The sequence below is a fragment of the Ovis canadensis genome, chromosome 2, assembly GCF_042477335.2.
Source record: "Ovis canadensis isolate MfBH-ARS-UI-01 breed Bighorn chromosome 2, ARS-UI_OviCan_v2, whole genome shotgun sequence".
NCBI lineage: Eukaryota > Metazoa > Chordata > Mammalia > Artiodactyla > Bovidae > Ovis > Ovis canadensis.
Genome location: NC_091246.1, coordinates 218,855,104 through 218,877,689, shown reverse-complemented (window position 1 = coordinate 218,877,689; position 22,586 = coordinate 218,855,104). Strand labels below are relative to the sequence as shown.

Below are 22,586 nucleotides of genomic sequence, written 5' to 3'. Positions count from 1 at the left end.
CTACTGGAGAAGTTGACTATGTGGATCACAATAAACTGTGGAAAATTCTGTAAGTGATGGGAATACCAGACCACCTGACCTGCCTCTTGAGAAACCTATATGCAGGTCAGGAAGCAACAGAACTGGACGTGGAACAACAGACTGGTTCCAAATAGGAAAAGGAGTACGTCAAGGCTGTATATTGTCACCCAGCTTATTTAACTTCTATGCAGAGTACATCATGAGAAATGCTTGGCTAGAGGAAGCACAAGCTGGAATCAAGATTGCCGGGAGAAATATCAATAAACTCAGATATGCAGATGACACCACCCTTATGGCAGAAAGTGAAGAGGAACTAAAAAGCCTCTTGATGAAAGTGAAAGAGGAGAGGGAAAAAGTTGGTTTAAAGCTCAACATTCAGAAAATGATCACGGCATCCGGTCCCATCACTTCATGGGAAATAGATGGGGAAACAGTGGAAACAGTGTCAGACTTTATTTTGGGGGCTTCAAAATTTCATAGCAGCCGTGAAATTAAAAGACGCTTACTCCTTGGAAGGAAATTTATGACCAACCTAGACAGCATATTGAAAAGCAGAGACATTACTTTGCCAACAAAGGTCCGTCTAGTCAAGGCTATGGTTTTTCCAGTGGCCGTGTATGGATGTGAGAGTTGGAGTGTGAAGAAAGCTGAGTGCCAAAGAATTGATGCTTTTGAACTGAGATGTTGGAGAAGACTCTGGAGAGTCCCTTGGACTGCAAGGAAATCCAACCAGTCCATTCTAAAGAAGATCAGCCCTGGGTGTTCATTGGAAGGACTGATGCTAAAGCTGAAACTCCAATTCTTTGGCTACCTCATGTGAAGAGCTGACTTATTAGAAAAGACTCTGATGCTGGGAGGGATTAGGGGCAGGAGGAGAAGGGGACAACAGAGGATGAGATGGCTGGATGGCATCACTGACTTGATGAACGTGAGTCTGAGTGAACTCTGGGAGTTGGTGATGGACAGGAAGGCCTGGCGTGCTGCGATTCATGGGGTTGCAAAGAGTCGGACATGACTGAGCGACTGAATTGAACTGGAGACGTAGTTTATAAAACGAAGTGACACTAAGATATTATTGACATATGCAGTTTCTTTTCCCAAGGAATCGGGCATCCTGTGGTACTGCTCATTTGAGAATAGATGACAGAAAGAAGGTTTTGAGTAAGACAATAAGCCATAGTTAAAGTATTAACATTTCTGTTGGGACACAAACAATAAGAGGTCACATTTATTCTCTCCACTGGAATGCTCTGGGCAGATCTCATTTTAGGTGTTATGTAGATAAATCATATATGAGGAATATAGTGGACTTCGGAGCTACCAGGCTTTACATTGGGAATGATCCACCACAACCTGGCTTTGTCTAACTCTTCTTGAGCTGGGGAGTGGGGAGTGGCTATTGAAAAAATCAGATATATTGACTTCTTTCTTTAAACACATAGAGGGTGAGCATCAGATATAACATAACCAAAACCTTTCCCTTCATAAAAATGCTGAATTAAGCCTGAATTTTCTTAGAATAGTAACCATGTCTGTTTCAGCTTAATTTCAATATTTCTCATAGTTCCTGATACACAGATACAGACAGTATTCAAGAAATAATTACAAATAGATGGATGAGAGGAAAATAGGGGGAAAAAAGTTAGCATAAATTTTTTCCCCAGTTCTAGATGAATAATTACTAAGGAGACACTTCTGGGCAGCACAAATGTTAGAAAAAAAGCTAAAAACAGATTTTTTTAAAAAATTAGACATAATAGTCCCTAAAACTACCTGCATCATGTTGCTAACTTGTGGTTGACTCTTTGCAACACCATGGGCTGGACCCTACCAGGCCTCTCTGTCCGTGGGATTTTCCAGGGAAGCACATTGAAGTGGGTTGCCATTTCCTTTTTCAGGGGATCTTCCTGACCCAGAGCTCAAACCTGCGTCTCCTGCCTTGGCAGGAGGATCCTTTAACACTGAGCCACCTGGGACACTCCCTAAAACTACATTACTCAGTTGTCTGCAAGAATCAAACCAAGTTAGCCCAAGTGCTCAATATCACACAGTTTTGGAAACCAAAAGCTGAACTGCTGAGTGCCTGAATGGATACCAAAAGGCTCAGAGATCTAGAAACAGTGAAATGAAGGACAGGACAGAAGGAGCAGCCATTGATTCAGGAGCAGCAGATTCAATTCACAGTCCTCCAGCACACTTGTCATTATAGAACTTGAAATGTGTGGGCCAAGTGATCACCTTCAATTGGTTTCCAAAAGGGATGGAGGGATTCTAAGTCTGAGTAAAACCTTGGAAAAGAAGCATTGTTAGGTTTCTCTTTTAGGAATGATTAATATTTTTGTTTTAATATGAGTGAAAAATGGAAACTACCAAATAAGATGTCTTAACAACACATAGACATAAATTATTAATATTTAAAACTTCAGTGTGTGTGCAGGCACTATATCACCTATGCCCAACTAAATGTGTCTTGCCATCACATTTTGATAAGAATCATAAAAAAATTTCTAGTAGTACTACTTTTATATTAAATATGAGAGTAGGCCTTGAAATTGTAAATTGAAACTGCAAGAATAAGATTAAAAAATATGTAATCCAATTAAAGGGGATCCATTGAATATTTTAACATGTCTAATGTTACTCAGCATATTTTAACAGCTACAGATAGTTGTTCATTCACAATAAATAAAGCTAAATATTTTATTAAAACCAAACACTATTAGAGAAGTCATAGATTAAAGGATAGATCATCCTCTGCTTCAGACAATTAACAGACTACTTAATGGGTCAATTTAAAGGATTTTAACATATCTAAAGAAAGACATTAACATTTTAAACCACTTTCTCAAAAAAGTTTGTACTCAGAAAAAGTTTGCAATGCTTTCCATTTTGTCTCACAGTCCTTTCTAATTTCCGCTGGTATAAATCAATTTAGATTTATTAGCTTTACACAAAAGAACTCCAGTCAGTTTTTAATAATAATTATCATTACCACTGATTAAAGTTATATTGTTCAGGCCAGATGGAGTTCTTTTCCTGTCAGCTAGAATGAGCTTGCATTATGTAGTTATAATGTGTTTGGATTTAAATAAACAGATGGCAGAGTGACAGGATATTATATGCTGGTGATGTCAGCAACAGTGCTTCACAAACAGAATTGCTTTAAATAAGCTCCACCGGGGCCAGGATCTTGATACTTTTAAGAGTGTGGCTGGGATTGAGCTTACGTATTACATTAATTTGAAAATAGTGCTATTCACTTGTGGAAGAGTTGACCAGCAGGATGGTCTGAGGTTCAGCCTTTGAAAGGTATCTGCTGAATCTGTCCCTTAGCTGTGGAAGCCTTTAACATGCTAGGTCCATACAGTCTCATAAAGAGAAACAAGAACAAAGAAACAAAAATGCCCCAGTTGTAAGAACTCCCACATCCGAAAAGAAATTAAAATTAAAGGAAGAGTTAAAAACTGTGGGTCAAGGAAAGATGGAAACCTTTGGTATAACCTTTTTCCATAATTTTTTACAATGTAGTTAGCTATGTTAAAATGAACATCTTGATAGGCATGTAGCCATTCACAATTTATATTAGAAAATTAACAATAAAGGTTTAATAGACAGTATGTTATAGAAACACTTTTATCTTTGATACATTTTCATGTCCACTTTTCCCTAAAGATAAGCCCATTCCATCTCCTTGTACTCAAAAAAGTTTGGAATGAACCTATGAAATTCAACAGCAAACTTCAAGGGAAGTCATTATACATGATCTCTTCTAGCTAATATTCTTTTGTTGTGATTGTAGGGAATTTCTCTGTGGGACAGCTTTTTTCACTGAGTCCAGTACCCATAGTAGCATCATTAAAAGGAAAATGAGGCCACAGGAAATAAAGGCTGATATTTGAGAAAGAAAGTAGTATCAATAAAAGTTTTAGAAGAGGATATTAGAAAAATAATTGAAATTGCAAAACACTCTCAGACATAAATCACAGCAGGATCCTCTATGATCCACCTCCCAGAATTCTGGAAATAAAAGCAAAAATAAACAAATGGGATCTAATTAAAATTAAAAGCTTCTGCACAACAAAGGAAAATATAAGCAAGGTGAAAAAACAGCCTTCTGAATGGGAGAAAATAATAGCAAATGAAGCAACTGACAAACAACTAATCTCAAAAATATACAAGCAACTTATGCAGCTCAATTCCAGAAAAATAAACGACCCAATCAAAAAATGGGCCAAAGAACTAAATAGACATTTCTCTAAAGAAGACATACGGATGGCTAACAAACACATGAAAAGATGCTCAACATCACTCATTATTAGAGAAATGCAAATCAAAACCACAATGAGGTACCACTTCACACCAGTCAGAATGTCTGTGATCCAAAAATCTGCAAGCAATAAATGCTGGAGAGGGTGTGGAGAAAAGGGAACCCTCCTACACTGTTGGTGGGAATGCAAACTAGTACAGCCACTATGGAGAACAGTGTGGAGATTCCTTAAAAAATTGCAAATAGAACTACCTTATGACCCAGCAATCCCACTTCTGGGCATACACACCAAGGAAACCAGAATTGAAAGAGACACATGTACCCCAATGTTCATCACAGCACTGTTTATAATAGCCAGGACATGGAAACAACCTAGATGTCCATCAGCAGATGAATGGATAAGAAAGCGGTGGTACATATACACAATGGAGTATTACTCAGCCGTTAAAAAGAATTCATTTGAATCAGTTCTGATGAGATGGATGAAACTGGAGCCAATTATACAGAGTGAAGTAAGCCAGAAAGAAAAACACCAATACAGTATACTAACACATATATATGGAATTTAGGAAGATGGCAATGACGACCCTGTATGCAAGACAGGGAAAGAGACACAGATGTATATAACGGACATTTGGACTCAGAGGGAGAGGGAGAGGGTGGGATGATTTGGGAGAATGACATTCTAACATGTATACTATCATGTAAGAATTGAATCGCCAGTCTATGTCTGATGCAGGATGCAGCATGCTTGGGGCTGGTGCATCGGGATGACCCAGAGAGATGTTATGGGGGGGAGGTGGGAGGGGGGTTCATGTTTGGGAACGCAAGTAAGAATTAAAGATATTAAAATTTAAAAAATAAAAAAAAGAAAAAAAAAGAAAAAAAATAAACTTTCAAAAATAAAATAATTCTTTTCAATACTTGAAATATTTATATAAAGGTGTTGGTTTGCAAATTGGCACCTGTAAACAAAGGGCAAGGAGAGATGGAAGAAAGAGGCAGCCCACACTAGATTTGTAGGTGACAAGTTTCATAAGCTAGGTGACTTATGTATGAGACTTGTCTTGGGCAGCAGCAAGATAAGTAGATTTCAGCATCCGCCTGTCAGAGTCTTAAAAGTTTGCATCAAGGTCTTAACTAAATTTGGTCACTTACTTAGTCCAGATGGTCTCAACAACACCTTTCTCTCTCAAGGCTATGTCCTTGAAACAGCTGCTAGCATGAGAATAGTCAGAGGGACATACATTTCAAGGACAGGGAAGCAAGTGAGAAGCCTCTGATCGCCCAGATTCAGCTTACAGGTCAACTCAGACACAACCTCTGAAGGTCCTCCTCCACAAGGATATAACTAATATTGTTTCATAACTATAAATGGAAAATAACCTTTAAAATTGTGAATCATTGTGACATACACCTGAAACTTATTAATACTGTACATTAATTATACCTCAAGAAAAAGTTTTAAAAAGACAGAGTGCAAACTGATGGTTACCAAAGGGGAAGGGGGAGGGATAAATTAGGAGTTTGGTATTAAAATATGCACTGCTGCTGCTGCTGCTGCTGCTGCTAAGTCGCTTCAGTAGTGTCTGACTGTGTGACCCCATAGACGGCGGCCCACCAGGCTCCCCCGTCCCTGGGATTCTCCAGGCAAGAACACTGGAGTGGGAAAATATACACACTACTATATAAAAAACAGATAACAAGCCAGGACTTTCTGTGTAGCATAAAGGTGATACTCAAAATCTTGTAAAAACGTGTGATGAAAGAGAATGTAAATATATATATACATACACGCACACACACACACATATTTGTACAACTGAATCTCTTTGCTGTACACCTGAAACTAATACAACATTGTAAATCAGCTGTATTTCAATAATTTTTAAAGATATAAAAGACCTTTGACAAAAAGAGATAATCTAAATTATGTAAACAACCTTTTTTTTCTGAAGGTTTATCCTATGTTTGTAATATATTTTTGTTTTCATAGACTCCACCTTCTTTTTAACTATTGATTTAATCCTTAATGTCTGTTGATATTAGTGGGCTGTGAACTTTTGAATTTATATCAAGTAGAAAAATCAGTAGAAAAGAAATATTCAGTAGTCTAGTCAAAGTAAAGCTTATTTCATGTAAATATTTACTTCTGACTATCCAGGAGCATTCACAAAGTCATGTATTTCCTTTTCTTGTAAAATGGTGAGAGGATTTTGAATATCAAGAGATTGTATTTCTCTGCTTCATATGTATTTGACATTCAAATTTTGCTACTTAAGTGGGCATTTTATGAGCTATGTTTCAACTCTAGTATGACATAAAAATCCTCATAAAGAAGAGGAATATTTCCTTTGCAATGTTAGCTCCTAGTCAGAGTGAAAGATTAAAGATTATAATACACACATGCTTTTTTCCTATTCTACAGGTGGACGTTGCCATAAGTCCTGTACTGGCCGATGCTGGGGACCCACAGAGAATCATTGCCAGACTTGTAAGTGTTCAACAGTGAGAAAACAGGCTTGAAATGGTCAAGTAATTTTAATAATTGAAGCTTTTCACACTTCTGGTTATCAGAAACCTGAAAATGAGCTTTGCTTCTGTGTGATAGACTAGTCTCTATGTAAGTAAACTGCCTAATTTCATTGCTTTCAAGTGAAACATATAATCATTTCTTATATTTCTTTGTGGTTTCCAGATTAATGATACAGTACAGATGTGGTGATATTAACAATGACCTCAGAGTCTGTACATCAGAGGAAGTAGGAAATCCAAATGTATACAAAATGATAATTAACTGAATTTCAGGTTAACTGACTATTTCAGTGCTTTTCCCAAATAGTAACCTGGAGAAGGTGATGGCACCCTACTCCAGTACTCTTGCCTGGAAAATCCCATGGATGGAGGAGCCTGGTGGGCTATAGTCCATGGGGTCACTAAGAGTTGGACACGACTGAGCGACTTCACTTTCACTTTTCACTTTCATGCATTGGAGAAGGAAATGGCAACCCACTCCAGTGTTCTTGCCTGGAGAATCCCAGGGACAGAGGAGCCTGGTGGGTTGCCGTCTATGGGGTTGCATAGAGCCGGACTCAACTGATGCGACTTAGCAGCCCCAGCAGCAGCAACCTGACTATCCATTCACTGGAGAAAGAAAAAAGGAAAAGGATACTGTGTACCCACTCTGTTCTTGGCACAGAGATAAAAACTGTGTGAATTATAAATATAGATTCCCTATTAAACACAATGTATCTTAGTGTATGTTATTTTTTATATTAGTTATTAAGATAAATATGAGGAGAATATCACTGCTAAGATATTTTAAAACAAAGCATACTGAACATAAAGACAAATATCTAATGTTTTAACATTCTTAAAGTTGTGATACTTAAATCAGCACTGAACTTTTGCTAATCTTAAGGATAAATGTTTTCTTTTAAAAGAAAACACAAAATGCTCCATATAAATGGTAATAAATTTTCTTCCTGCTGTAATAACAACAGCTGAAATAATCAATGGAAAAGAGTGTAGAAGCTATTTGAAATGTATTTCTTTTTTTAGTATAGAAAACACGGAAAATATTATTTAAATATTTGAACATACAAGTATTAGATATTGCGGAAATTTCTTATACTGTTGGATGAAAAGTATAGACTTAAGTTATTTAAGAAAAGCAATGTTTTATGGCAGCAATGTTTTGGCAAGAATTTTAAGCAGGATTCTAAAGTAATATTGGATTACTATGTGAAATGCATTCACTGTGATAGTGATCAAAATGTTTTAATGACATCCTACAAATACAGGAGTGCCTCACTCTACATATCCCAAGCAAAGAATAATTATTCAGCAGACAATGTTAATAATACCAAAGGTTAAGAAGTCCTATAATAGATAATTAATCCAGGCTGGGCCAATCAGATTCTCTTTCTAGAGAATTTGAACTTGAGATCAACAGGTGCTGGTTACACCATGTCAGAATCTGAAAGAGAGATTATACTTAGTTGAGCTGTCTATTTTGGAGCGATGTCTATTAATGAGAAGGAGAAATAACCAGTCCTCAGTGACACCAAAAAATAAATCAGCCATGCAGAGGCGAAGGATAATTGGAGAGAGAAAGATTTTGACCATTTTTGCTTCCTCGTTCTCTGGTCTTCCTGATGTCCAAATGTACTTCTTTCTTTGGGGACCTTAATAAATGCAATATTCTAATACATTTGAACTAGTTTTGTTACTTGCCACCAAGTTGGCGTGGTAGAGAGTCTTCAGTAAGATAGTTATCAAGCCATAGCTCATGTTATCAAATATCAGCCACACAGTCATTTAATTCACCTAATTTTCCAGCATGGAAATTAAGCTCAGTATAATAACGTAAAATTGGCTTAATGGTCACTGTGCCTACTCCAGAATCTATCAAATTTAAATTCCACAAACACTTATATCTGATAGACGCAGACTCAAATTTTAGAATAATATTCATTTGCATGGATTTTATAGTTTATAAAATATTTCCATTTTAAAATTTATTTTCACAATATTTCTGTTATTTAAAGAAGTCAGTTATCATTAACCTCATTCCACAATCGGGGAAATGTAAACAGAGGAAATATTTAAGAGAATCGTTAAATTTACGCAGGTAGTACCTGAGATTTTGACCTAAATGTCCTGAACCTAAGAATAATACTGTTTTCTGTATACCATATTGCATAGCAGTTTAGGGGACAAGAACACTGGATTTATAGTCAGCCAGATGAAAAAATCTCAGTTGTTTCCACTTTATAGCATGAGAAAGTGATTTAATTTTTCTAAACCTCAGTTACCATATCTATAAAATGGAGATATTACACTTACCTCAGAGGGTTACTTCTTTGGAATCAAATTCAATACAATAATAATCTGGTTGACATGTTTAAATATTTTTGCTATATACTAAGGACCTAGTAAATAATAGGTAATATTATAATAAACTAAAAGCGATACTGTTATAAAACTTAATCCAACTTAAATCTGAGTGAATGCATGTCGGAGCAAAACTGCAGACCACTTCCACCTTGGGAATGATACTGACATAGGTGACTGGGGAATAAATAGGCAAAACACTGGAGTGAAGAGAAGGCCGCTTGCCCTTATCACTCACTTCTGTTCTCTGTTTCCTCCTTTGAGTCACTTGAAAGATAAATTACATATCCATATTTATAGAGCCCAGCATCCTGAGGCAAAATGTATTTTGGAAGTCAAAGATGTACTTATTGTAAGACCTGAAGTTTAGAAGTACAATCAGAAATTTTGAGAATAGACCTTATGAGAGATTCTATAGAGATATTAGACATCTAGAGAGCTTATGGTGAAGTAACATCCATGATGAACTTTTTTTCAAAAGAAATGTAAAATTTTCCTAGCTTCCTTTAGATTGCTGATAGCCCTTCTGTTAGTTAAAATATATTACTTACCCTTACACCTACTTCAGATGTACTTATCTCTGAGCCCTGATTAAAATTCCTAAGAATCAGAAAACAGGCTGGGCAAATTTTTGAAAATATCCTGCTTTTATTGACTGAGCATACAAAAATGAGTTTTAGGATGTTTTAGACATCATCTTTATCATTTACAAATGATTTCTTTCCTTATGACTGAAACAAATTCACTTCAGTAAGGTTTCTCTGGAGGTACTCAGTTTCATATTTGTCAAATATTTCCTTACTTTTATGAATAATTAACTTTGAGATTCTGCATATATTATGGAAGAAAGGTAAAATATTTAAAAGCTCCACACCTTAGCCAAGGACACTGACCTCAAGAATACATATTATTCGCCCCATTATATCAATGCTGACATCCTCCCACAGGGTTTCTTCTTAACACAGCAAATATGCCAGGAATGATCCTCTGTAAGAGGTCACAGTAAAGACAAGTAATTCAGGTCCTAAGAAAACAAGTCCATGATAATGAATGACTTGTTAGGATGAATGAAGCAAAGAGCGGTGATCAGAGTGAAAACGTCTCTGAACAGAGATATGGAAAAGCAAAAATGGTGATGACATCGGTGATAAGTTTGAGGGAAGGTGTGTAGGATTCAGAAGTTTTAAAAAGAAATGAGGACGAGGTTTGAGGTTCTGTTTTTAATAGATTTTGTGAAGTGGGACAAGAGTATTAATAAACGGACAGCTTAGTATTGTAGGGAAGCAAAACTTGCCACCCCAAAATGTGTGTCTTTGGTATGAGGATTAATTTAGGCTGACTATTTTTAAGGCTTGGAAAACCTGGAAAACTTGGATCTTTCCCCTAACTTCCTAGAAAAGTGCAGATAAAGAAGCTATCCCATGAATGGAACTGCACACAGAAAGCCATAGCGTGCACTAGGTGTGTTTGATGAGGAGGCACTTTGCAGTCAGTTAAAATTCCTCTGAATCCCACTGTCCCTGTGTTCCAAACATTTGCTTTTCTATCTCCATCTCAATTGGCTTCATCCCCTTTCAAGTCCCAAATCACTTTTCCCAACATCCTGCTTTGTCTTTAGCTGAAATTTGTTTTTAAAGTGAGAATTTTGGTCGTTTTGGCAAGACTCAGTTTTATTGGATTTCTCCCATGCATACATGTTATTAATCTTTTATTTGACTTTTCCCTGTTAAGCTGCCTCCTATCAATATAATTTGTAAACCAGCTAGAAGGGTAGAGGAAAATTTTTCTTCCCAGCACTTTGGACAACAGTTCACCAGGCATACCTATAAAATTTTTAAATTTTTAGTAAAATTTAGTAACATGTTGCAACTTTTTTTATATCCTTGCTTTGGTTGTTGCAGTTAGCTTTGACTGCGTATCGAATAATGCAAATGTGCCATTTTCCTCTATGACATTTGATAACCTTCATACTGTAAACTCTGAAGCCAGCAGCTATTTTAAAAATGTTTTTTGCTAAAATATTTTAAAAATTAAAATATTTTCTAAACAAATTCCTTAAAAAATTTAGAAAATCTAAAGAATTTTGTTAGTATTAAAGCAAGTAAATTTTTCTTGTAGAATCTAACCAGGTATTCTATCCTATTTTACTCAGGAGTCTGATTTTCTAAAATAGCTTAAATTCATTATTTTAAGATCCTTTTTGATGTTACAGTATCATGACTAACAGAAATATTTCTCACATAGTTGTAAAAGGTCAAAATAGAACTTATGAAGGGTACTGTGGGCCTGCATTGTACATGGAGCCGTGACTCAAAAGTTGAAAGTGCTTTTAAGCTCAGTTAAATCGTGGCCACATTGCTCCACAGCACAGCTTAAGTAAATTGATTCAGTGGATTAATGTACTCATGTCAGGAGAGACAAACTTATCTGCTGTGTGAAGTCTGAAGCTTATAGTAGTATTATTTAGTAGGCTTACTGGTAAGAATGACAACTCTCTCTGTTCGTAAGAACTGAGTCCTAAGGTTTGCGCTGGAAGGTTTAGGTGTGAAAGAGACTAAGCTTTAAGTAATAAATAATAATGATTAAAGGAACAAAGTTATCTCTGTCCCTGCAAGATATATGAATCACACTTATCTCATTTAAAATAGATACTGCATGTCCTTTTTTATCTTTAAGCACAGTATCAGGCCAGCTTTCTCCAGCCTCCTATTATCAGCCTGGGTGGTTATTTCATTTTATGCATTTCTTTTGTCGTCTCAGTTAGGAACTGTGCTTGGGAGGATGAGGCGGGCATGGATCAAAATATTACAGTTTGATTCTCCCAACCTTACACATTTTGCATTAAAGCAGTTATAATTGTCTTTAACTGCAGGTTGTATAAGTCAGATTTTCTCAGCTGATTACCACTCAATATATTCTTCAGTTTCTAGTTGCTTTATAAGGGAAACTTCTTGCTTAGAAAGTAATTGAAAAATGTAAGTGCACTTGACAATATGTTAAAACATTGTTGCCTCTTAAACCAAAATGTCACACCAAAAAAAAAAAAAAAAGAGGAAATGAATGCTTCAACTTGTTCATTAAATTGATTAATGAAAAGCATTATTTTAGCCAAAGGAAAACTTCTAGGGGAATTCACCTTTTACTTCTACAGTATTCATCCTAGCTAGGTTATCTCAAAATCTTTTTTAAATTAAAATAAAATAGCACTGAAATTAATACAAACAGTATCTTTGTTCTAGTGTAGATAATTGTGAATGGAGCGTATTATGATATTGGCAAAATAAAAGCTTGTGCCAACCAACACTTTATGTTATTTATTGTTTCTATACAAACTTTATAGAACATGCTAGGAAAAATTAGAAATTATTTAGCATTTTTCTCATTTATTATACTTATGCACACAAAATTAGTTTCTGTAGTTGCAATATATTAAAACTTTAGTTTAATAATAGGAAGAAAACCTTGGTCTGGCTTATGGATTCTATTCAGTTCTAGGGTGAAATTTAGAAATAGCTAAACTTACTTGGGAGAGAAGTTATGACCAACTTAGATAGCATATTGAAAAGCAGAGACATTACTTTGCCAACAAAGGTCCGTCTAGTCAAGGCTATGGTTTTTCCAGTGGTCACGTATGGATGTGAGAGTTGGACTGTGAAGAAGACTGAGAGCCGAAGAATTGATGCTTTTGAACTGTGGTGTTGGAAAAGACTCTTGAGAGTCCCTTGGACTGCAAGGAGATCCAACCAGTCCATTCTAAAGGAGATCAGCCCTGGGTGTTCCTTGGAAGGAATGATGCTAAAGCTGAAACTCCAGTACTTTGGCCACCTCATGCGAAGAGCTGACTCATTGGAAAAGACTTTGATGCTGGGAGGGATTGGGGGCAGGAGGAAAAGCGGATGACAGAGGATGAGATGGCTGGATGGCATCACCAACTTGAGGGACGTGAGTCTGGGTGAACTCCGGGAGATGGTGATGAACAGGGAGGCCTGGCGTGCTGCGATTCATGGGGTCGCAAAGAGTCGGCCACGACTGAGCGACTGAACTGAACTGAACTGAACTGAACTGACTGAAACTTACTTTTATTCCTTTTAAAATGTATGTGGAACTTGTTTGAAATAAATGTTAAAATCTAAGAAAAATATTATATATATTTCTTCCTCAAAATTTAAACAAAGAAATGTAGCAACTCGAAACTAAATTGCATTTTTTCCCATGAAATTTCCAATTTTCCTGTGGATATTAAAAGCAAAATGGCAAATTATGAAAATAATGTACTAATTATACTCACATACATGCATACAGTTTGTCTAAAGTGTAATTGTATTTACAATCTTTCTGAAACAAACCCTGTTTAAAAAGAAGGTGTAATGCAGTAAATAAATATCCAATTAGAGCAGAGAAAAGCAAGTGGGAGCCAATGAAGAGAAAAGAAGTGCTGAGCCAGCAGTCTCAATCAATCAGGATAACAGTGAGCCTTTGTTGAAAGCCAACATCTTTAATTAAAACCCTTGTATTTTACTAATAACTTTGCATGTCCATAACCCTTCCTATTGATTTCAATTATTTCCTTATTTTTGGATTAGTAGTTTCTGGAGATATTGTAAAATTAAGGGAAGCACTGTTAATATGCTGTTTATTTTGCTGTACATTGATAATATTAGCTGTAATTGGATGATCTTTCTCAAAGATTTAAAGAAAGTGATGTTCATTTTAGTTATCTGAAATGCTCTGTATAATACAATTTAATGTGATTCAGGGAATATCATTTAAAGCCATGCTAAACGCTCAAGGGGTAAAAAGAAGTATACAAAATGCACCTCTTCTCTGGAAATGCTCTGGGTACAAAACAAAGCCAAGGAGTGTTTGAAAAGATCAAAAAGAACACCGAACTGGGGGCATCAGGAGATGAGAGATTTAGTCCTAGTTCTAAACTAACTGAGATTCAAGGAATTCAGTTTTCTCAAGTTCCCTTATTGACCAAATAAAACTTTGAACAAAGATGATTTTTATATATGCTTTTCTGCACAGTTATGATGTTTGCTCTATATAGTCAACAAAAACAAGATTGGGAGAGAGCTGACTGAAGCTCAGATCATGAACTCCTTATTGCCAAATTCAGACTGAAATTGAAGAAAGTAGGGAAAACTACTAGACCATTCAGGTATGAACTAAATCAAATCCCATATGATTACACAGGGGAAGTGACAAATAGATCCAAGGGATTAGGTCTGATAGAGTGCCTGAAGAACTAGGGACGGGATTCATGATGTTGTCTAGGAGGAAGTGATCAAGACCATCCCCAAGAAAAAGAAATGAAAAAAGAAAAATGGTTATCTTAGAAGGCCTTCCAAATAGCTGAGAAAAGAAGAAAAGCTAAAGGCAAGAGAAAAAGAAAGGTATATCCATTTGGATGCAGAGTTATAAAGAATAGCAAGGAGAGGTAAGAAAGCCTTCCTCAGTGATCAGTGCAAAGAAATAGAGGAAAACAATAGAATGGGAAAGACTAGAGATCTCTTCAAAAAACTTAGAGATACTAAGGGAACATTTCATGCAAATATGGGCACAATAAAGGACAGAAATGATATGGACCTAACAGAAGCAGAAGATATTAAGAAGAGGTGGGAAGAATACACAGAAGAACTGTACAAAAAAGAACTTCACAACCCAGATAATCACAATGGTGTGATCACTCACCTAGAGCGAGTCATCCTAGAATGTGAAATCAAGTGGGCCTTAGAAAGCATCACTACAAACAAAGCTAGAGGAGGTGGTAGAATTCCAGTTAAGCTATTTCAAATCCTACAAGATGATGTTATAAAAATGCTGCACTCAATATGCCAGCAAATTTGGAAAACTCAACAGTGGCCACAGGACTGGAAAAGGTCAGTTTTCATTCCAGTCCCAAAGAAGTGCAATGCTAAAGAATGTTCAAACTACCACACAATTGTACTCATCTCACATGCTAGCAATGTAATGCTCAAAATTCTCCAAGCCAGACTTCAACAGTACTCGAACCATGAACTTCCAGATGTTCAAGCTGGATTTAGAAAAGGCAGAGGAACCAGAGATCAAATTGCCAATATCTTTTGGATCATCAAAAAAGCAAGGGAGTTCCAGAAAAAACATCTACTTCTGCTTTATTGACTATGCCAAAGCCTTTGACTCTGTGGATCACCACAAAGTATGGAAAACTCGGAAAGAGATGGGAATAACAGACCATGTTACTTGCCTCCTGTGATTCTGTATACCGGTCAAGAAGCAACAGTCAGAACTGAATATGGAACAACAGACTGGTTCCAAATCCAGAAAGGAGTATGTCAAGGCTGTGTATTGTCACCCTGCTTACTTAACTTATATGCAAAGTATATCATGTGACATGCTGGGCTAGATGAAGCACAAGCTGGAATCAAGATTGCTGGGAGAAATATCAATAACATCAGATATGCAGGTGACACCACCCTTATGGCAGAAGGTGAAGAAGAACGAAAGAGCCTCTTGATGAAAGTAAAAGAGGAAAGTGAAAAAGTTTGCTTAAAACTCAACATGCAGAAAACTAAGACCGTGGCATCTGGTCCCATCACTTCGTGGCAAATAGATGGGGAAACAATGACAGACTTTATTTCTTTGGGTTCCAAAATCACTGCAGATGGTGACTGATGCCATGAAATTAAAAAACGCTTGCTCCTTGGAAGAAAAGCTATGACCCACCTAGACAGCATATTAAAAAGCAGAGACATTACTTTGCTAACAAAGGTCTGTCTAGTTAAAGCTATGGTTTTTCCAGTTTTCATGTGTGAATTTTAGAGTTGGACTATAAAGAAAGCTGAGTGCCGAAGAACTGATGCTTTTGAAATTAAATGTTGAAGACTTTCAGAGTCTCTTGTACTGCAACGAGATTCAACCAGTCAATCCTGAAGAAGTCAGTCTTGAACATTCATTGGAAGGACTGATGCTAGAGCTGAAACTCTAATACTTTGGCCACCTGATGTGAAGAACTGACTCATTTGAAAAGACTCTGATGCTCAGAAAGACTGAAAGCAGTAGGAGAAGGGGACGACAGAGGATGAGACAGTTGGATGGTATCACTGACTCGATGGACATGAGTTTGAGTAAGCTCTGGGAGTTGATGATGGACAGGGAAGCCTGGCATGCTGTAATCCATGGTGTCACAAAGTATTGAACACAACTGAGCAACTAAACTCAACTAATGGTATTTGCATGTGGGGACACACAGTGATTAGCCATAGATATAGATGATACAGATTTATGCTCAGATATTTTATGGAAATATTTTATGTTAGTTTTAGCCTATAGACAGTGATTCTGTATACTCAAAATGCTTGAGGCATTCACCTGGGCCACTACTACGTGTGATGAGTCCCTACAGGTATTTTCTGGATCTGAGTCAACCTTGTGGCTGGACCAGCCCTGGTAGTTCTTATTATAATTGCAAGACATACCTCAGCAGTAACCATCAAGGAACTTTGAAAAAGCATGGTTTATTATTCACAGGTCAAGGACATATGGCAGGCTCAATGGCTGCACTGTGAGGTCACAGGTAGAGAGAAAGTATAGACCTGTAGCCCTGTCTTTATTGGAGTACAGGTGAGTATTTGGGACTTTATAAGTTCACTCTTTACTGATCAATTTAAAATATAGCAGTAGGAATTTAGGTATGGAAACAGAAAAGTGAGGTCACTTAAAATGTTAGTTATCTGGGTTACCCGAAGCTATTTTCCTAAGAGGAGAACTTCATGAGCAGATACAGTCTGGCTTCTTATCTAGGTGTTTACTAGCATCTGTGTCATACACCTGGAATATGTTTGTTTGACATGAATGTCTTTGAAGTGGATGTGTTAGCAATCAAGGGCTTCCTGGTGGCTGCAATGCATGAGACCTGAGGTCAATACATGGGCAGAAAGATCCCCTGGAGAAGGGCATGGTAACCCACTCCATTATTATTGCCTGGAGAATTCCATGGACAGAGGAACCTGTAGGACTACAGTCCACGGGGTCACAAAGAGTCAAACACAACTGAGCAGCTAACACCTAGCAATCAAAAGCTTGTATGCCTGCTAAGTTGCTTCAACCGTGTCTGACTCTGCGATCCCATGGACTGTAGCCCACCAGGCTCCTCTGACCATGGGATCCTCCAGGTAATAATACTGGAGTGGGTTGCCATGCCCTTCTCCAGGGGATCTTCCCAACTCAGAGACTGAACCCACTTCTCCTGTCTCCTGAATTGGCAGGCAGGTTCTTTACCACTAGCGCCACCTGGGAAACCACCATCAAAAGTTTAATGTCAGGCATTTACACTACAGGAGTGCAAACTGTGGATTGGGTAGAAGCAGGTAACCTAGCAGTGAGATCAGAGAGAGTACCACACATTAGAAGGATTATTGAAAGGGCATTGAGAAGAAAAGTCAGAAATATCTAAAAATGTTAAGATTAGAAGCATTTTGTGGGTTTTCCCTGGAAGTTCAGTGGTTAAGAATCCCCCCTTGCAATGAAGGGGATTTGGAATCAATCCCTGGTCAGGGAACTAAGATCCCACATGCCATGAAACAACAAAGCCCATGCACTGATACTAATGAGCCCATTGGCCACAGCTAGAGAGTCTGTGCACCTCCATGAAAGTTCCCATGTGCCACAGCTAAGACCTGACACAACCAAAAAAATAAGTAAACATAATAATTTTATTATGGTAGTAATCACGATTTATGCTGAATGCTTTGTAGCAAGACTTGACAGTCATTAGAATAACTATCTTTAACTATACAAGATTTCAAAATGAGCTACATGTGACATGAGAGTGTCCTCTAATTAATAGAACACTCATTAGAGTCACTGTTTGCTACTCTCATGATTAGGGAGTTGGGCAAGCCTGAAGAAAAATATCCTCCTTAGAGTTCTGCCTTGCGTTAATATGAGATACATCGTCTATTTGTTGATTTAATTGGTTCAGCTGGAGGAAGAATTAAATAAGTGGCACTGGGATGAGAAAGAGAAGAAGTGGATACTGGATACTTGTCAATTGTGCTTATGTCAAGTAACATTTTTACTGGCTATATTAGAATAAATGTGAATTCTCAAAATATCAGATGTGTTCCATTTCTCAAGCCAATAACAATTTTATTGATAATTTGGCAATTTATAATAGTATCATAGATACTTCTTGCCATTAACATAGATATTTTCAAGAGAAATAGTAACTATACTAATTTATGGTGAAGTAATAAAAGATAGACCCAAGGTATCATTTTCACATATCACTGATGATATTTATTTTGCAGTTAGCCAAAGTCTTTTGCCTATGAATGTTTTTCTTAATGGAGCAGTTACAGCAATATAACTATAACTCAGGTTTTGCTCTGTTTTGAATATTTCTTGAACCGTTACCCCAAAAGATTATTTTTCTTAACAATGAGGATGTTGCATGTATTGAAGATGTATTTAATTACATTGACTAGGGAAAGGATGGAGATGAGAGACAGACTCTGACACAGGTAATTATGGATAATTTTTAAAAAAAATCAAACCACAATATTTTGCCAACAGAAAATATTTTACCAACTCTACCAACAGAAAATTTAAATAAATGGAGAGTTACGACATTCCTAGATGAGGGGACCCATAAAATGAGGGGACTCATAGGATGAAACAGAAAAGGCAATGGCACCCCACTTTAGTACTCTTGCCTGGAAAATCCCATGGATGGAGGAGCCTGGTAAGCTGCAGTCCATGGGGTCGCTGAGTCAGATACCACTGAGCGGCTTCACTTTCACTTTTCACTCATGCATTGGAGAAGGAAATGGCAACCCACTCCAGTGTTCTTGCCTGGAGAATCCCAGGGACGGTGGAGCCTGGTGGGCTGCTGTCTATGGGGCCGCACAGAGTCGGACACGACTGAAGTGACGCAGCAGCATAAGATGAAAAGGTCAGCTCTTCTAAAATTAAGCTTTAATTTTACCTTTGATCAATTCTCAATTTTGCTTTTAATTGAACAAAAATAGTCTAAAATATTCCTGGAAAATATATTTAATTAATTACCCCACACTTAAAAGGAAGAGCTATGTAGAAGAACTTTTTCCAAGTATTAAAATGTTATAAAGTAGTAAGTATGAAAAGAGTATCACATTAGTTCAGAATGGAATTAGCTCGATGGAATGTAATAGAAAGTCCAGGTGCAATATAATGTCTATACAGTAATTTGGTTTCTATAAAGTTAGCATTTTAATGGAAAATATAGAGATTATTCAATAAATGGTGTTGGATCAAATGGTTCATTTTATGGGGAAAAAATTAATAATAGGGTGTTTCCCCAGTTGGCTCAGTGGTAAAGAAACCATCTGCAATGCCAGAAACCCCGGTTCAATTCCTGGCATGGAAGATCCCCTGGCGACAGAAACGGCTACACACTCCAGGTTTCTGGCCTATAGAATTCCATAGACTATATAGTCCATTGGGTCGCAAAGAGTCGGACATGACTGAGCGACTTTCACTTTCATGGAAAAAATAAAGTTAGATCCTCACCATAAAACAAAACATGAGATTAATTGTTCATTAAAGTTTAAAGGCATCATATAGACAAGAGATTATAGATGGATTATAGACTAAAAGTATCAAAAGCATGAAATAACTCAAAGTACTAGAAAAATATAGGTACAAGTTATGATATGATGACTAGTTTTTAAACATGACATAAAAGTTAGAAATTTTAAAAGAGGAAAGATTATTTTAAATATAGTATATTTATTTTTTAAAACAAAGTATTTTAATAAAATTTAAATGATTAAAATTTATGCAAGAAATTTATAAAAATGTTTTTCCTCACATAATCAATTACATATTTTTTTTTAAACTAAGTGTTTTCACAATTAGATTGTCAAAGTTAAAAAAATGATAATTCCTTTATCAGTAAGGATTAAAGATATCAGTGAGAATTAAAAATATTGTATGTAGACAGGCACAATCTCAACTACTGTCTTGAAAACTTTTGGTTGTGTATTTTGTGCTGTCTTAACTGTCCTACTACCATTGAGCTATAACAGGCTGGTTGACCTATAGACACCTCCAAAGTTGACATTGGTTATTGCTACAATAGCAATTGTACAGAGATCAAATGGCCAACATCCATTGTATCATCAAAAAAGCATGAGAGTTCCAGAAAAACATCTACTTTGCTTTATTGACTATGCCAAAGCCTTTGACCGTGTGGATCACAACAAACTGTGGAAAATTCTGAAAGAGATGGGAATACCAGACCACCTGACCTGCCTCTTGAGAAATCTGTATGCAGGTCAAGAAGCAACAGTTAGAATTCGTTGGAACAACAGACTGTTTCCAAATCAGGAAAGGAGTACGTCAAGGCTGTATATTGTCACCCTGCTTATTTAACTTACATGCAGAGTGTATCATGTGAAATGCTGGGCTGGAAGAAGCACAAGCTGGAATCAAGATTGCTGGGAGATATGTGAAACAGATCGCCAGTCCAGGTTCGATGCACGAGAAAGGGTGCTCAGGGCTGGTGCACTGGGATGACCCAGAGAGATGGGATGGGGAGGGAGATGGCAGGGGGGTTCAGGATGGGGAACACATGTACACCCATGGCTGATTCATGTCAATGAAAAACCACTACAATATTATAAACTAATTAGCCTCAAATTAAAATAAAAAATTAAAATACTGTGATTAAAAAAAAAGATTGCTGGGAGAAATATCAATAACATCAGATATGCAGATAATACCTCCTTTATGGCAGAAGGCGAAGAAGAACTAAAGAGCTTCTTGATGAAAGTGAAAGAGGGGAGTGAAAATGTTGGCTTAAAACTCAACATGCAGAAAACTATGATCATGGCAACTGGTCCCGTCACTTCATGACAAATAGATGGGGAAACAATGGAAATAATTGCAGGCTTTATTTTGGAGGGCTGAAAAATCATTGCAGATGGTGACTAAAGCCATGGAATTAAAAGACGCTTGCTCCTTGGAAGAAAAGCTATGACCAACCTAGATAACATATTATAAAGCAGGGACATTATTTTGCCAACAAAGGTCCGTCTAGTCAAAGGTATGGTTTTTCCAGTTGTCATGTGTGGATGTGAGAGTAGGACTATAAAGAAAGCTGAGCACTGAAGAATTGATGCTTTTGAACTGTGGTGTTGGAGAAGACTCCTTGAGAGTCCCTTGGACTGCAACGAGATCCAACCAGTCAATTTTAAAGGAAATCAATCTTGATTATTCATTGGAAGGACTGATAATGTAGTTGAAATTCCAATATTTTGGCCACCTGACGTGAAGAACTGACTCATTGGAAAAGACACTCATGCTAGGAAAAATTGAAGGCAGGAGGTGAAGGGGATGAGACAAGATGAGATACTCTATGGACATGAGTTTGAGCACACTTTGGCAGTTGGTGATGGACAGGGAGGCCTGGCGTGTTGTGATTCATGGAGTCACAAAGAGTCGGACGTGACTGAGCGACTGAACTGAACTGATTGCTACAATAAGAAAATATTCTTTTTAATTTTGCATATTTATAGTGACATAGTTCTCGAAAACATGTATTGCTTCCATAGAAATTTTAAAAAGAAAAGAGCAACACTAATTATATTCCTTTTATTATGATGTTTTTTGTAATTTTTGAGGATGTGCAAATTTTTTCCATATCTTAGAGATGAAAATTCTTAAAGATATATCAATAATGCATCAGTTCAGTTCAGTTCAGTTCAGTCGCTCAGTCACGTCCGACTCTTTGTGACTCCATGAATCACAACACGCCAGGCCTCCCTGTCCATCACCAACTCCCAGAGTTCACTCAGACTCATGTCCATGGAGTCAGTGATGCCATCCAGCCATCTCATCCTCTGTCGTCCCCTTCTCCTCCTGCCCCCAATCCCTCCCAGCATCTAAGTCTTTTCCAATGAGTCAACTCTTCCCATGAGGTGACCAAAGTACTGGAGTTTCAGCTTTAGCATCATCTCTCCCAAAGAAATCCCAGGGCTGATCTCCTTCAGAATGGACTGGTTGGATCTCCTTGCCATCCAAAGGACTCTCAAGAGTCTTCTCTAACACCACAGTTCAAAAGCATCAGTTCTCCAGCACTCAGCCTTCTTCACAGTCCAACTCTCACATCCATACATGACCACTGGAAAAACCATAGCCTTGACTAGAGGGACCTTAGTCAGCAAAGTAATGTCTCTGCTTTTGAATACACTGTCTAGGTTGGTCATAACTTTTCTTCCAAGGAGTAAGCGTCTTTTAATTTCATGGCTGCAGTCACCATCTGCAGTGATTTTGGAGCCCCAAAAAATAAAGTCTGACACTGTTTCCACTGTTTCCCCATCTATTTGCCATGAAGTGAGAGAAAGGCAATGCCAAAGAATGCTCAAACTACCGCACA

The 22,586-nt window shown here is 37.2% G+C and overlaps 1 protein-coding gene across 2 annotated transcripts in view; it reads left to right on the top strand.

Moving 5' to 3' along the window:
* ERBB4 (erb-b2 receptor tyrosine kinase 4) overlaps positions 1 to 22,586 on the top strand; it is a 1,302,405-nt gene that overhangs the window by 921,203 nt on the left and 358,616 nt on the right. For both annotated transcript variants that reach the window (XM_069578247.1, XM_069578248.1), the window contains exon 5: positions 6,717 to 6,782. In XM_069578247.1, coding sequence (XP_069434348.1) covers positions 6,717 to 6,782 — 66 coding nt within the window. The remainder of the gene's footprint in view (positions 1 to 6,716; positions 6,783 to 22,586) is intronic.